We start from the raw sequence: 16,215 nt of genomic DNA on the forward strand, positions 1-16,215 counted from the left end.
AGTCAGCCCTCCTTTCAGCGGGGGCCCGGAGTCACGGGGTCCATCCCCCTGCCTCTGGGCCGCGCGGGCTCCCCACTCCGCGGTTTTTCTGGGATCGAGAGGTGTGCGTTATTGGGGCGGGGGTCGTGACGTGGGAGCCTACGGCGGCGGCGGGATCTCGTGCCCTGCGCCCCAAGTCCCCGGGACGTTTTGGGGAGGTTCCGGAGGCCGGCTCCTCCCACTGCCCACCCCCAGGACGCCCCCCGCCCCTTCCCCGGCGGCCGTGAAGCGCGGCAGCCCCGCCCCGGGCCTCGGTCGGGCGGCCAGGGCAGCAGGGCCGGAGGTAGGAGGGCCCAGCGTGGCCGGGGATGGCCGGGCAGGGCGGGGGCCCGGGCTGCGGTGGGTGCGGGGGCATGCGGCGGCCGGGCCGGGCAGGGTGAGCGCGGGATCTCCGGGGCGCGGGGGAGGAAGCTGCGGGCTGGCGGGGGAGGGAGGAGCCGGACCATGGAAGTGGGGGCGGGGGGGATGCTGCCCTGCCAGCTCCGGGCCCCGCCCAGCCCGGTGGGAGGGGCCCGCCTGGAGCTAGGGCTGGGTGCAGCCCACGGGGCCCCTCGGTCCATCGCGGCCTCGGGCACCGTGGCGGGATTGTGCCCGAGATGGTGGGAGGGCCGGGAAGGGCAGGGCACCAGGGCGTCCACGCCAAGCACAAACCACTGCCCTGGGCATGGCTCCTGCCACTCTCCCCCGCGGCCGAGGCCGAGGCCGGGCCCTGGGGGCCAGGGCAGCCGACTCTGCAGGGGCTCTGGACCCGCCTCTGGGACCCCAGGGGCCGCCTTCCTCCCCACAGACCGGGGCTGCGACCAGAAATCCCGCCCTTAGACGGTCATCCCCTTGCCATCTCTTATCCAACGAGCCTTTATTAAATGCCCCAAGGACAAAGCAACGAAACCACCCCTGCCCGCGGGCAGCTTACGCCCCATGGGACCAGAAGTCCGCGGCTTCTCTGCGGGACGGGATCTCCGAGATCCGGGAATCCCCCCGCGGGAGGAAACAGGACTGTCCCGCTCACTAAAGGCGAAACGTATACAATGTAACCTCCTGGAGGAAGCACTAGCAACATGTAGAAGGGAGGGGTCGCGTTGGAGCCCAGCCTGGAAGAAAGCGCCCGGAGGAAGAGGGCGGAGGCAGGGGCTTCACTCGTGCGCGGGGACACGGTCTGTGGGAAGGCCCAGACTCGGGGAGAGGCCGGTTATGGGGAACGGTGACGGAGAGCCCGTACAGCCCATACAGATGGCTGGAAACACAGAAGTGCAAGGCTGGGAGGGAGAAAAAAAGACTGCCTCCTGTTTGGGAGGAAGACCAGAGCAGTGGGAGAGCTAGGCTAAGCGGATGGAGGACGCCTTCTGGTTTCAGCGTCCTGATTTCGCAGGGAATGTAAAAAAAAATCGTCACCAAGCATTTATGAAGTGCCTACTGTGTACCAGGCACCGTGGTAAGCTCTGGGAATACAAAGGCAAAAGACAATGCCATAAGGGAGGGTAACCTGGTATAATAGAAGGCATGGTTACTTGGGAGTCAGGAGACCTGGGTTCAAATCCTGATTCTAGCTTGTGACTTTATGAGCTAGTAGATTATGGATACCAATCTCCCCACCGCACAAGGTCGTGAGGAAAGAACTTTGGAAACCTTAGAGAATCACAAACGTGAAATTATTATAGGAAGGCATTACAGAAAATGGAAAGAGTGCCACATATGGAATCAGAGAAAGGTGTTTCCAAAGTGGCTCTGCTCCTACTGCCTGTGTTACCTTGGCCCAAGTCTCTGGGCTTCAGATTCTGCATCTGTAAAATGAAGGGGTTCAACTAGTAACTTCTGAAGCCTTCCCTTCCAGTTCTAAATCTATGGATTATGCAATAGTAGTAAACAATGCTTATTAACGAATTCCAATTCTCTGCCCACTCCACCCCATCCCCCAGCCAGCAAATACAATCTTGCAAAAGCACAGATCTGATCTTGAGTGACACCGACCTGCCCAAGAACTTTCTATGGCTCCCTCTTGCCTTTAGGATAAAATGCAAACTTAGACTTGAGCCTCCTTTTGTAGGCTTATTTTACTTTATTCCTCTTGACACACTGAATTCTGGCTAAACTGCCCAATTTTGTGTGCCTTCATCTCTGCATTCCATCTCCCAAGCCTGGAAAGCACTCCCTCCTCACCTCCACATCCCAGCATCCTAGCAGCTGGCTTCTCTAACCTCCTACTTGGCATCACTCTCAGCCTCCTCAAATTATATTGTATTTTTTTCTTTCAATACTGTAGAGGGTAAGCTTCTTGAGGGAGGCAGTTTTCCCCCCTTTGTATCCTCATTGCTTTAGACACACACACACACAAGAGTACACACTTAATAAATGCTTGTAAATTGAATTGTCTTTGAATTGTCAAGCAATGTTATCCCAGAGATTAGTTGGCAGCTAGCCTAGAGCAAGATAATAGTTCGCATTTATATTGGGCTTTAAAGAGGGCTTTCTTCACCACAGTCCTGTGGTTGCAGTATTATTATCCCCAATTTATGGACAGGACTCAAGAGCCAGAATTCAATAATAATAGTCTATAATGGCACCTTCGGGTTTGCAGATTATGTAATCTGATGCACACAGCAACCCTGGGAGGCAGGTATGGTCATTATTCCCATTTCACAGAAGAGAAAACTGAGGCAGATTAAAAATTGAATGACATCCCCCGGGTGAAGTAGAATTTGAACTCAGGTCTGACTCGACACCCAGCACTCTAGTCACTGTACCATCCAGCTGCCTGAGGTATTTACCTCCAGCTCTAGCATTTTGTCCTTTTGGATTATTGGATTTGGTTGGAGGGGGCGCTTAAATGGTAAAAGGTTTCAAAGTGGAAGGAGTTGCCCCAAATACCTCACACACTTCACAGAGGCCATTTGGCCTCTACCCAAAGAACACTCCTTTCCTCTTTTCATTTGCCACGATCTGTTTATTCTGTGGTTTAATATTGTCCCTTCCCCACCCCGACCTCCCACCTAAATGCTCAGCAGGGGTTAATGTAGGCCTTTAGACTTGGCTTAGCCAAATACACACCCAGTCCAGAGACTAGGCTGGGACTCCCATCATTTGCAACAGCAGAATCCAGCAGTACTGAGCCTTGGCTCTGCCCAAAGCCCTGTGCTGAGAATAGGAGATCCTGGCCAAATTCCTCATGTTTCTCTGGGGGAACCAGCCCTCAGAGCCACTGCCCGTCCTGGCCCTTTCTGCCTTTAACTCAGATACTGTGCCAAATGGAAACAAAGCTTTGGACTGCTGGCTGGAGGCAGGTTACTGAACCGAGGCACCAAAGGATTCTTTATTTTGTGGGCTATTTGTGAAAGATTTTTAACTGAATACTGGATGTCTCTCAAATAGGGTTTTAATCTCCCTGGTGGTGGATAGAATAATGGTTTGAACCATATCTCGGACAACCAATTTGGGATAGTTACCTATGAATCTCAGTTTCCCCATCTGTAAAATGGGCACCCCTCTCACACGTTTCTTGTAAGCACCCACTGATATAATATATGGAAAGTATTCTCCAACCTTGAGTTGTACAAATATATCACTGTTCTGAGAAACTTCTGATGGGGTTAAGGAGTTAAGCTCCAGCTATATATTGGCTGTGTAACTGTGGATTTGGCTTATAGATTGGCTTAATCTTTTAGTGTTCCAAGTGCTAAAGCTACAAATTACACAACAGTTTCTGCTATGCGGAGAAGGAGTTTCTACCCTGGTCCTTCCTCATGCCCATGAAATCACAGGTCTAGACAAAAATTTTTTTAAAAAAGTATTATTATCAGATGAGGAGACTGAGTCCAAGAGTGGGGAAATGGAGTGTACAAGGTCGGAGGGCAAGTAATTAGCAGAAAGGGAATTCAAACCCAGGTCCTTTGGCTCCAAATCTAAGGTTCTTTCAACTCTCATTGCTTTCTGGTTTATGCTCGGATTCTTTCTGGGCACAGCTCTGGGTTATCCACCACCCCTTCCTGCCCAGCTTCCTTTCCTCCTGAGAATATCTCTGCCTCAGGGTTGACCTCAGACTGATTGTCTAATATTAGAGCTTGGAAGGACCTTAGAACTCATCTAGTTTGGTCTTCTAACCCCTCACCTCTTTTACGGAGGAGAAAACAGGGCTCCTTTCTTCCAAGAATTCTAAAAGGTATAGTTATTACTACTACTACTACCGCTACTACTACTACTACTACTAGCACTATTACTACTGCTGCTGCTGCTACTACTACTACTACTATTTTGATTGCATATTCAAAAGCAACAAACAATTATTGTATGCTTACTGTTTACGGAGTACTGTGCTGGGAAAAAGCAGTTTAAATAAAACAGAGCTCCTGCCCTCGTGGGACTCGTGGACGATTTTTAACTGAGTCCTGGATGTCCAGAATGGGGACAAGACAGGTCTTCGTAATGAGACTTGCTGAACAAAGCATTTCAATAACAGCTAACATTTAAATAGCACTTGCTGATGCTAGGTACTGTGCTAAGTGCTTCACAATTACGATCTCACTGCACCCTCATGACGATCCTGAGAGGGAGGTGCCATTATTATCATCCCTAGCAGATAGATGGGGAAACTGAGGCAGGGTTAAAAGACTTGTCCCGGGGTCGCAAAGCTAGTAAGTGTCTGAGGCTAGATTTGAAGCCAGGTCGTCCTGACTCCAGACCCACCTCAACACTTAGCTGGCTCTAATATCAAGAAAAGAGAATTTAAATTAATCTGTAAAGCCTGAAGAGGAATTCATCGGATGGAGTGGAGGAGTTGAGGAGACAGGAGATGAGCCTTCTGCTCCAGAGTTACCTTCCACTTTTTTCTGTGTGTATCTTGTAGTACATAGTTGTTTGAAGGTTGTCTCCCCCAGTAGACAGCGCTTGGCACAGGGTTGTTGTTCAGTCATTTCATACTCTTCATGACCTTTGAAAAACCTGGGGTTTTCTTGGCAAAGGAACGACTCAGAAGTAGTTTTATCATTTCCTTCTCCAGCTCATTTTACAGATGAGGAAATTGAGGCAGAGTTAAATGGCTTGCCCAGAGTCACACAGCTGGTTCACATTCATATTGGTTTGAGGACTTGAACTCTCCCGATTCCACCCCCAGCACTGTGGCACCATCAAGCTTCCCTGGCACGTAGAAGGCACTAAAATGGATTGATCTGCTTGATTGAGCTGGGTTGGACAGGAGCCAAAAATGATTGATGGGTCTAGATCTTGGCCCTTCCTGCATGCTCAGAGACCTTGCTGCCATCCCTGTTAGGAGGCACCTTCCAGTTACTGTAATCCACATCCCTCAGTTTACAGGTGAGGAAGCTGATTTCCATAGTGGATGATTGGTTTGCCCTAGGGCATGTTCAGTAAGGGGCAGGCCAGGATTTGAAGGCTGTAGAAGTTGGAGGCAGTGGGAGGGAGGGGCTCTGAATGCTGGTGGGGGGGGGGGGCTCTTCTGGCCTTTTCCCCCATTGGTATAATGAAAAGAAGGCTGAATTTGAAGTCAGAAGATGTGGGTTCCTAGCTTGGCTCTGAGTTCCCTCTTTGAGGGGGGGGGGGAAGGGGGCATGGTTTCCTCTTAAAAATGAGGGGTTTGATTAGATCAAAGGTCCTTAACCTGAGAATTCAGGCAATGCTCTCAGGGATTCTGGGAATTTTGATGGGAAAAAAATTGCCTCTCCCCCCCCCCCCCCAATATGCTTGGTTTCCTTTGTAATCTTCAAGCATGTAAAGATGGGCTTCTGTGGAAGGGGCCCAGAAGCCTCACCCACTTACCGCAGGGTTCCATGACAAAAAAAAGATTAAGGACCCCAGACTAGATAATAACTAAGGCCCTTTCCATCTCTTAAAAACCCTTCGATAACACATGGAGGACTCTAGGACCCAGAAGTGTTGCAGGCGGATGAATGAGGGGACTTACAAGAAGGTGGAGGGGGATGAAGGAGAACTTGGCATTCTGGGGTCCCTCCCCCTCTCCCGCCTTCCCTGGTCACATGTGGGGGGTGAGAACCGTCACTCAGAGATTTAATTATAATCTGGATTGGCCCAGAGTCTCTGCTGAGGCCAGCAGGGGCAGGGGCAGCTGTCACTATCTCCTGAATAAGGAGGAGGGCATCTCTCTGTGCCCGGTGCTATATACCTAGTTCTTTCCCCTGGCAGAGCTAGGGAAAAGGAGGTAGAGAGGATTGGATGCCGGGCACTGCTGGGGTCCCACTGCCTCTCTCCATGAGCTCTGGGGATGAGGGGCCACCGGTGGCTGCACCACCGAAGTTGGAGACAGTTATTCAGGTGGGTCCTGAGGGGGTGGGGTAGGGATGGCTTGGGCAAGGGTCAGGGGCTGCAGGGCCATCCAGAGTGGGTGAGTGGTGGGTATGGAACGAAGATGGCCCCTGGTTATGGTGGGGGGAGGAGATCTGGGGGAGGAAGAGGGTCCTTAGCAGGTTATTGTAATAACCCAGGTGAGAGGGGATGAGGACTTGAGCTAGGATTGTGCTGTGGGAGTGGAGAGATTCAAGAGAGAAAGCCTTAAGCCTCAGCATTGATTTTTTGGTTCCTGGCTCTCCTACTTACCACTGCTGCTCTGGCTAATGAGAATTTTTTTAACCAGACCTATGATTTCATCGGTGTAAGGAACTGTGGGAAAGGAACCTGCCTATACCCATTCAGTGAGGCATCTGCTCTTGTCTTAGGCAATCCCTTGGTGCACTGAGAGATTGATGTGCCCAGGGTATGTCGGAGGTGGGGCTTGAACCCAGATTTTTCTGAGTCTGGAGCAGGCTCTAACCGTTATAACCATACTGCCTTTTAGTAAGAATATCTGACATCTGTGGTATCATAATTACTGACTCAATCCTAAGGTCTCATATCTTGAGGATGCTTGGCTTACATGATCTCCTTTGAAGTACTCAATTCTTCATTTGAAGCTCCCCACAGCTCTGTGAGGGGAGCTCTACAGGTTGTGGAGGAAATCTCCGCTCAGAAAGGTTGATTTTCTTATAGTTACAAGCCAATGAATTTGAGAAGTAAGATTCAAACCCAGGGCTTTGTGACTCCCTAGTCTAGCACTCCACCCATTCAGCTACGTTGCCCTTTAGCTATGGACCATAGGCAAGTCAGTCCCCAGCTCAGTTTTGCCATCTGTAAAATGAAGGGGTTATAGTACTTGAATCAATGAATGAATGAATGAATGAAAAAGCTGTGCTTTCTGTGTGACCTCTAAGGTACTTCCTACCTCTAAATCCAGTGATCCTAAGGGAATAAATGCTAAAGGGTTTTCTGCTGGTAATTTTGGGAAGGGAAAAATATCCTTCCTGAGAAAGGAGTGAACCATGGGGTTTCCCTCTCCTCCAACCTTTTATTGCTGGGCTCAGGCCTCAGTTTCCTTCTTATTCTTTTTCCTACCAAAACCAATCCAGACCCCTGTGCTGTTGAGCCTGGCTGATATGCCATGGGCTGTAGGACCTGGGTATTTTTCTGTGTGGAATTCTCAGGGACAGAAGGTGAGCTCTGAGAAGGGAAGGGAAGGTTTGGGTGGTAAAGCTCTGTTGAGAGCTGAATCTGCTCTCCCTGCTCTCCCCTTACCCCATCCCACCTAACACACACACACACACACACACACACACACGCGCGCGCGCGCGCACACACACACACACACACACACACACTCACACACTCTCCCATCCTGACTACGACTGCTTAGGAGTTTTTCTGATGTGGAAGGACCCCGTACCCAGGTATGATCTTCCTGGAGCTAGAGAGAAGGATGAGATCACCTTGGCAGGTCCCTTCCTTACTATTCCTGGGAGTGTTGGTGCAACAGAAAGAGCTCTAGGCTTGAAGTTTAAAGATCTGAAGCTTTGCTGTTGACTCACTTTGACACAGGCTGAGTCACATCCCCTCTGAGCCTCAGTTTCCTCATTGTTTAAACCATGATAATAATATTTGTATTATAGAAAATCATTACAGAAATGGGAAGTGAGAGTTGATGAATCTTATATACATCCCCTTCTCTCCACTCACAGGGTCACATCATCACCACTCACCTAGACTAGTGCAACAGCTACCTAATTGAACTCCCTACTTTTGCAGGCTCTCCTCTCTCTAATATATCCTCCATATACTCCTACAGAAATACTTTTCCCAAAGCAAGCATAAGTCTGACCATGTCATTTTCCTCCCCTCCCTGCTTAAGGATTTTCACTGACTTCCTATTGCCTTTAGGATAAAATACAGACTCTTAGCCTTGGTGCTGAAAGCCTGTCACAGTCTGAATCTAGCCTCCCTCTCCAGGCCTACTTCATCTCACTTCCCCTTCACACACTCCATATTCTAGCCAGACTGGCCTCTTGGTCTTTGCAGAAGTCAGTGTTCCATCTCCTATCCCTGTGGATAGACTATCCCGTACCTGGTATGCTCTTCTTCCTTAGGGTCCCTGGATTCTTTAAAGACTGTAAGGTCTTTACAAATACCCCCAATTGCTATCCCTGTCTCAGTTTATGTGTATATAAGTGTGTATGTGTATGTATACATATATATATACACATATATGTGTATACACATACACATACATGTTTTGGAGTTAGAATGATTCCAAGCATCTGATATTAGCTATGTGGTCCTGCAAGTCAGTTAATTTAAAGATGAGGATAATGATACTCATGTCTTATTGCATTGTGGTAAGGATGAAATCACCTTACCAAATGTGAGTGAAGTGCTTTTCAACCTTCATGAGCCATAAAAAGGTCAGCCATTTAGAAGCAGCTGATCATAAAAGATAGAATTTTAGACCTGGAGCAAGACTTGAATTAAAATTCTGCCTCTCACATACACCAGCTTTCTGAGCCTCAGTTTTCTCCTCTGTAAAATGGGGAAAATAACACCCCCTATTTTTCAGGATTGTCATGAGAATCAGATGTGAGATAACAGTTGCAAAATGCTTTTCTTTTAAAATTTTTTTCTTTTTAAAACTAGATTTAAAAAAAAAATTTCACCAAGCATTTATTTTCTCTCCCTCTTTCCTACCCTCACCCCAAATAAGAAAATAAAAAAGAAAGAAAAACAGAACCTTTTAAAAAAGTTTGCATAGTGAAGAAAAACAAATTTCCATATTGATCATGTCCAAAATTCCATGTCTCATTGTGCATAGCATATCCCTTCTCTTGTGGGAGGTAGGTGGCATTCTTCATTACCCGTCCTCTGGAATCCTGCTTGGTCATTGCATCGATTAGAATTCTTAAATCTTTCAAAGTTGATTATCTTATGTTGTCCTTGTGTAAATGGTTCTTCTGGTTCCGCATCCTTCACTTTGCATCAGTCCATATAGATCTTCCCAGGTTTCTCTGAAGTCATCCCCTTCATCATTTTTTAAAGCACGATTTCTTAATGTCACCTCCAAATGCCGTTCCCCAATTAATGAACACTCCCTAAGTTTCCAGTTCTTTGTCACCACAGAAAAGTGCTGTACATATTTTAGTACCTATGAATTGTTTTCCTTTCTTTGATCTCTATGTAAAACTTTAAAGCCATATGTTATATACGTGTTGTTGTGGTTTGGCTGTTATTACTGTTTACATGTTGTACCTGCCCTGCCTCCCAGAACACTGCCAGCACCTTGTAGGTGCTTATAAATGCTTGTTATTATGTAAAATGTAAACTCTTTGAGGGAGTGTATTTTATCTCAGTATTTCTAGCACCTGGCATACTGCCTTGCGTACGGTAGGTGTTTTAAGAAATGCTTGTTGGAAAAAAAAAAAGAAATGCTTGTTGGGTTGGATGAATTTTTCTCAGGCCACCTCCCCACCTTCATCTTTTGGGATCCTAGAGAGTCTTCTCAGAACTTTAATTGTTGATGTGCCTGCTGTGTTGGGAAGCAGCATATTAAGACAAAATCCTAAGACTTTTATGAGGCTTGCCTAGCTCCCTTCTTTCCTGGCTCCAGACGCTCAGGATATCTCTGTCTTTCTCCCCTTAGAAACTGGAAAGCAACCTCCTGACCTCGGAGGAGGATAAGGGCCTCACGGTGCAGGACCCAGCCCAGGACACAGGGCCCTCCCGCCTGCCTGCCTGCATCCGTGAAATCGTCACACGGAATCTCTCTGAGCCTGAGAACCCAGGTATGGACCCTGATTTGTGGGAGCACTTCCATCCCTGGGCACATTTGGGTCCCCTTAGATATCCCAGGCCAGTGAGAGACTTGGAGATCTTCAAAAGGCAGGGATCCAAAGTGGCTGTGGCTAGAAACTCCATATAGTTGTTGCTTTATATGCACTGGGGAGGAGACAGTTTTGCAGGGTTTCAGTTCCTAGAAAGCAATGTCTCTCTGGCCATGGGAGGGGCGGCACCAGCCTATTCTGTGCATCTCAGCTGTGTCCATTTATCTATCCGGTAGCTGTCTTCCCCCTTATCAGGAGGGACTTCTCCACCAGATAAGTCTTGACTCTTTACATCCTCCATTGGGTTGAATGTCTGACAGGAGAGGAAGTCATGGATGGGGTCTGATTTCTCCAGCTTCCCTGGACTGAACCAACAATGCTGAGGTCTCTTTCCCTTACTTCCCTCACCCCAGAGGCTGCTCAGTCTCCAGAGATGGCATCCTTGCTAACACTCCAGGAAGAAAATCGAATCCTGCAGCAGGAACTATCCCGCATTGAGGACCTGTTGGCTCAGAGCCGGGCAGAACGGGATGAGCTGGCCATAAAATATAATGCCATCAGTGAGCGGGTAGGTGCTTCAGGAGCCTGGCGGCTTAGAGGGAAAAGGCTGCTGCCTTTGGAAAGGAATGAGACTTGGGAGACACCAAGTCTGCTCATCTGGGGCTCGTTATGAGAATGACCTCGTTGGGAGGAAGAGGGGTGGACAGAGTAATCTGATGATTCCAAGTCCTTTTACTCACTGGTATTTATTCCTCGTCCATGATCTGGAAATTGAGATCTAAGTCAATGAGCCAAAATTGAATGAATGTGTATATTCCGTGTATATATTTCAAGAGTATGTGCATGTCTCCATGTCTTTGTGCACATGTGTGTATGATAACAATTATTATACAACTTAGAACCATAGGATTTTAGCTTTTGGGCTAGGAAAGACCTTTAGAGGTTACCTAGTCTTCTAGATAAACCACAAATTTGGACATTTTTGTGGTCCAGCCAGACTGGCTTTTCTGTTGCTCCTCATACACCACACTCCATCTCCTGTGGCCATGGAGGAATGGATCCTAACCCCTTTCTGCCCTCTGATTCCCATCACAATGTCGTGTCTCCAGTCCCTCCTCCAAGCATTTGGCAAAGTAATGGTCCTAAAACAGAACGTTGCCCCCACTCAAGAAACTTCATTGGCTCCCTATTACCCCTAGAATCAAGTACAGACTTCTCTGTTTGGCATTGAAAGACCTCCAGAACCTGGCTTCATTTAGACACTTGGTTCATTCAGTAAGCAATTTATTTATTCCATTCCTACTAAGTGCCAAGCTTATATATCGTTCCTACTATGTGCCAAGAGATGAAGGTAGAAAGAAGGTTTGATGACTGATATTGGGTGAGGGAGGGTGAAGTCAAGTAAAGGATAATTATCTCATGTTGTAAATGTGGATGCCTAAAAGGAAGTGGTGCCTTTGGTGGAGGAAAGAACATTTTTTTCTTTTATGGAAATGTGTAATTTGAGATGCCTAAAGGAATTCCAAATGAAATATCTTGTGGGCAGTGGATGATGTAGGATGGGATTTCAGACTGGAAATGTAGATTAAGGGAGTCCTTTTCATAGAAACTAGAAAGAAGTCCCTGGGAGCTGATGAAGTCACTGAGAGAGGGTGGAGACAAAGGAGGGTCCAGGTCAGAGCCTTGAGGAGCGCCCAGAGTAGTAGCATTGAGGAAGCTTTGGCAAAGAAGATGAAAAGGAATGGTCAGACAGATTGTCAAGTCAACAAGCATTTATTAAGCACTTGCTGTGTGCCAGGCACTGTGCCGAGTACCAAGATACAAAGAAAGGCAAAAATATGGTCCCTGCTGGGGCAACTAGGTGGTACAGAGGATAGAGCGCTGGTTCCTGGAGTCAGGAGGACCTGAGTTCAAATGTGGCCTTAGACACTTACTGGTACACACACACACACACACACACACACACACACACACACATGAACATGGACTGTATTTTATACACACACACACATACGTGCATACACATACACACCCATATATGTATATACAGGATATACAGAGACACCCAGGTGGTGCGATGGATAGAGTGCTGGGCCTGGCATTAAAGCAGGTGTGCCCAGTATCACCACTACTGTTTAACATACTCCCAGAAATACTAGCAAGAACAATGATAAAAGAAAAAGAAATGGATGGAATAGAAGCAAAGGGATGTTTTTGCAGGTGATAGGATGATTTACTTAGAAAACCCTACAGAGTCAACTGAAATAAATTCAGCAAAGTTGTAGAAGAGCAAAGAAATACACCTAGATCTTTGGTATTTCTTTGTATAATCAATGGAACAAGCCAGCAAGAAGGGCTGGAGGAGGAGATGGGAACTAGGAGGAGAGAGTATGGGCCACGGTGTCAGATGTGGCAGAGATGTGGGAAATCATGAGCACCGAGAAAAGGCCTGGAACTTTGGCAATTAATAGACCGTTGGGAAATTTGATCTTTCCAGAGAAAAAATAATGAAACGTGATTAGTTTATGGGTGTAGAATATTTTATACACTGTGAGATGATGTCACTGTTCTGGATGTTTGAGCTTAAATGTTTTTCTTTATCACTAGGGAGTAATTAGTGGAGTGTATGGTGTGTGTGTGTGTGTGTGTGTGTTTGTGTGTAAAGATTATGATGTAAAGTCCAAAAAAGAAATTAGCTAAGAGGTACCTTAGAGCATAGAATGTCAGAGCCTAGAGGGGCCTTAGAACTGACCTGGAAGGGACCTTGGAATTCAGAATATCAGAACATATTTTTTAGAATGTCAGAGCTGGAAGAGACCTTAAAATTTAGAATGTCAGAGCTGGGAGGGCCCTTAGACTTAGACCATGAGAGCTGGAAGGGGCTTTGGAATGTAGAATATCAGAACATATGCATTAGAATGTCAGAACTAGAGGGGACATTAAAACATTGTCAGCTTTGGGTGAGATATTAGAACAGAGAATGTCAGAGTTGGATGACACCTTACAACACAGAATGTCAGAGCTGGGAGGGCCCTTAGAACACAGCATGTCAGAGCTGAATGGTTCCTTAGAACACAGGATGTCAGAGCTGGGAGGGCCTTAGAACATAGACTGTCAGAACTGGGAGGGCCTTAGAACTTGGAATGTCAGGGATAGAAGGAATATTCAAGATCATCTTAGTTCAGCCCCAACATTTTACAGATGTGGAAATGGAGAGAAAGAACCAGAGAAGCCCAAGGTTAGGCAGCAAGTGAATGTCAGAGCCCAGGTCTCCTAAGGTATAGACCCCCTAGCTCGTGACAGAGCCAGGGCTAGGGTCTGGGTTTCCTGAGTCTCCATCCATTGTACACATGCCTGGGACTACATGTGTCTGTCCAGGTTACAGGGGGATTCACACCTTTGTGTGTCTGTATCTGTGTGCCCATGGCCCCTGACCCATATAGCCTGGATTTGCTCTCCTAGCCCAGGCCTGCCTGGACAAGCTGGGGAGCCTGGGGTTGGTTCTGGGCTTGTTGGAACTTGTTGTGAGATGGATAAGGGTGGGTGGGCTCCCCACCAATGAATGACTGAATGCTTGGGCTATTGTGGAGCTGGTTTTCTCAGGATCAGCCTGCTGGAAGAGAGGGACAAAAGGGGAAAGCCAGACTGTAGGACCCCAAGCTGGCCTTTGATTCTAGCCTGGGAGTTGAGGGGGGGGCGGGTACCTATTGGCAAGTGTCCTCATCCAAGTGCCAGCCTTAGAAATTGGATACTTTCTCTCCAGGCAGCTCTCTGCCAATAGAAGCAATATGGTATAATGGGAAGGGTGCCATATTTGGAGCCAAGGGATCAGGGTTCAGAACCCAACTCTGAAATTTACTCCTATCAAGTCATAGCATTTAGAGCTCCATTAACTCCAGAAAAGGAAACTGAGGCACAGACAGGGGAGAGTGCCTGACCTAAGGTCCCACAGATTACTAGTAGGGAGCAGAGTTGAGATTCAAGCCTTGGTCATTGACTCCAAATCCCAGAGTTCTTCCTGCTGCCCCCAAGGGGTCTTTGCCTTGCTTTGTGTCATGGACCTCATTAGTGGTGTCTGATAAAGTCTATGACCTCTTTTCAGAAGAAAGCTTTTAAATGCATAAAATACATTGGATTACTAAAGAAACCAGTCATATAAAAGTTAGAATGTCATAACGTTTCTCTGCCAAATTCATGAACCCCCTGAAATTTATTTTTGGACTCCCTGGTGTTTTGTCTCTAGGTTAAAAACCCTTGAACTACACTATGACCTTGGGTGTATCACGGCCCCTCTGAGCCTCAGTTTCCTCAGCTGTGAAGTGGTTGTAATAATACCTATCCTCCCCCCTCCTCTGGAAAGTTGGGAAGACAGAGCTTTGTAATCCCTGAAACTCTATAGCAGTGCTTGTGGCTGTTCTCACATGGAGACATGAAATCCCATTGGAATGATGTTCAGCAAATGAACAGAATCCCAGCAGATGTGTGTGAGGGGGTCACCCAATGAATGCTAGCCTTCTGTGCTGGGCACTGCTCCTCCCTACCTCTAGCGGCTCCATTATGAACTGAGGTGTAACTGCCCCTGGGCCTGGGGTCATGGCAGAGAGAAAAATTCAGATGTTGATGAAGAAAATCTGAGGCTAGCGGGACCCTAGAGACCATCTCACCAAACCCCTTAATTTTTACGGATTAGGAGACTGAGGCCTAGAGAGATGAATTTTTGACTTTGTCCAGAACCGAGTCCTTTAAGATTTCAAATTCATTGCTTTCCCCACTAAACCATACTGCTTTTGTAAACTGCTGAATTCCTAAACAGGCACCTGTGGAGGTTGTGTCTTTAGATTTTCTTTGATCTAGGAAGGGTTGGTTGTGGCCCTTTTTGAGGAGGAGGGGAATGGACCTTCTAACCTTACTACCAGAAAGATTCTGTATGTGAATAGTTTTTTGTTGGGCAGAAATGCCTGGGCCTTAGTCCCATCTCCATGGTCAGCACTGGGCAGGGATTTGTTCAATTTGGGTAAAGAGCTGGATTTAAGAGTCAGAAGATTTGAGTTCCAATCTCACCTCTGATACCTACCTGCTCTCAAACTATGGGTAAGTTACTTTATTTTGCTAAGTTTCAGTTTCCTCATCTGTACAGTGGGTAGGGTAACAGCTGTAGTACCTGCCTCCCTAGAGGACTCTGGCTGAGATAATGCACTTTTCAATAAGATCATGTCTTCATGGTAATATACATCATTTTCGTTCTTTCCTGTCCATCGTATCTGACTCTTTATGTCTCCATTTGGGGTTTTCTTGGCAAAGATATTGGAAATGTTTGCCATTTCTTCCTCCAGTGCATTTTATAGATGAGGAAACTGAGGCAAACAGAGTGAAGTGACTTGCCCAAGGTCACACACTAGTAAATGTCTGAGGCCAGATTCGAACTCAGGTCTTCCTGATTCCTGGCCTGGAGCTCTATCCACTGCACCGCCTAGCCTCTCACAGCAGTATATAAATGTTAGTTAAGACTATATTATTTTTCCTTGGAGGGCATGAGGGTAGGATTCAGAACTTGGTGACTTCACAGTTCCTTTCCCAGCTTTTATCGATGCATTGTCCACCAACAGGAATTTATTAAGGACCTACTGTGTGCCAAGCACAGGGCTGAGTGCTGGAGCTTTAAAGACAAAAACACAACAGTCCAGTACCCTCAAGAGTTCACCTTCTCTCACCAAGAATCAGTGAAATTGCAGCTCTGGACCCGGAATCAGGAAGTCCTGAGTTTGAATCTGACCTCAGACACTCACTCACTGTGACCCTGGTCAAGTCACTTAACCTCCGGCTGCCTCAGTTTCCTCAACTGTAAAATGGGAATAATAGCACCTACGTCCTAGGGTTATTGTGAAGATCAAAGGACAGTTTGTAAAGTATTTAGCAGAGTACTGAACATGTACTAGGTATTTAATAAGCGATTGCTTCCTTTCTTTTTATTAGTGGAAATATCATGTCTATACATATGAATATGTATGAAATATATACAAAGTCTACATACATG

At 47.0% G+C, this 16,215-nt stretch overlaps 1 protein-coding gene across 7 annotated transcripts in view; it reads left to right on the forward strand.

The window, feature by feature from the left end:
* Nucleotides 1-219: 219 nt before the first annotated feature.
* The window catches only part of CROCC (ciliary rootlet coiled-coil, rootletin), a 74,521-nt gene continuing 58,525 nt past the window's right edge, over nucleotides 220-16,215 (forward strand). For 6 of the 7 annotated variants that reach the window (XM_072609054.1, XM_072609055.1, XM_072609056.1 and 3 more), the window contains exons 1-3: nucleotides 221-322; nucleotides 10,001-10,142; nucleotides 10,595-10,749. In XM_072609054.1, the coding sequence (XP_072465155.1) occupies nucleotides 10,615-10,749 (135 nt within the window). In that variant the 5' untranslated portion in view covers nucleotides 221-322; nucleotides 10,001-10,142; nucleotides 10,595-10,614. Of the gene's footprint in view, nucleotides 323-10,000; nucleotides 10,143-10,594; nucleotides 10,750-16,215 lie in introns of all 7 variants that reach the window. The other variant, XM_072609059.1, reaches the window with a different exon arrangement.

The sequence above is a fragment of the Notamacropus eugenii genome, chromosome 5 (genome assembly GCF_028372415.1).
Source record: "Notamacropus eugenii isolate mMacEug1 chromosome 5, mMacEug1.pri_v2, whole genome shotgun sequence".
In the NCBI taxonomy this organism is placed as follows: Eukaryota; Metazoa; Chordata; class Mammalia; order Diprotodontia; family Macropodidae; genus Notamacropus; species Notamacropus eugenii.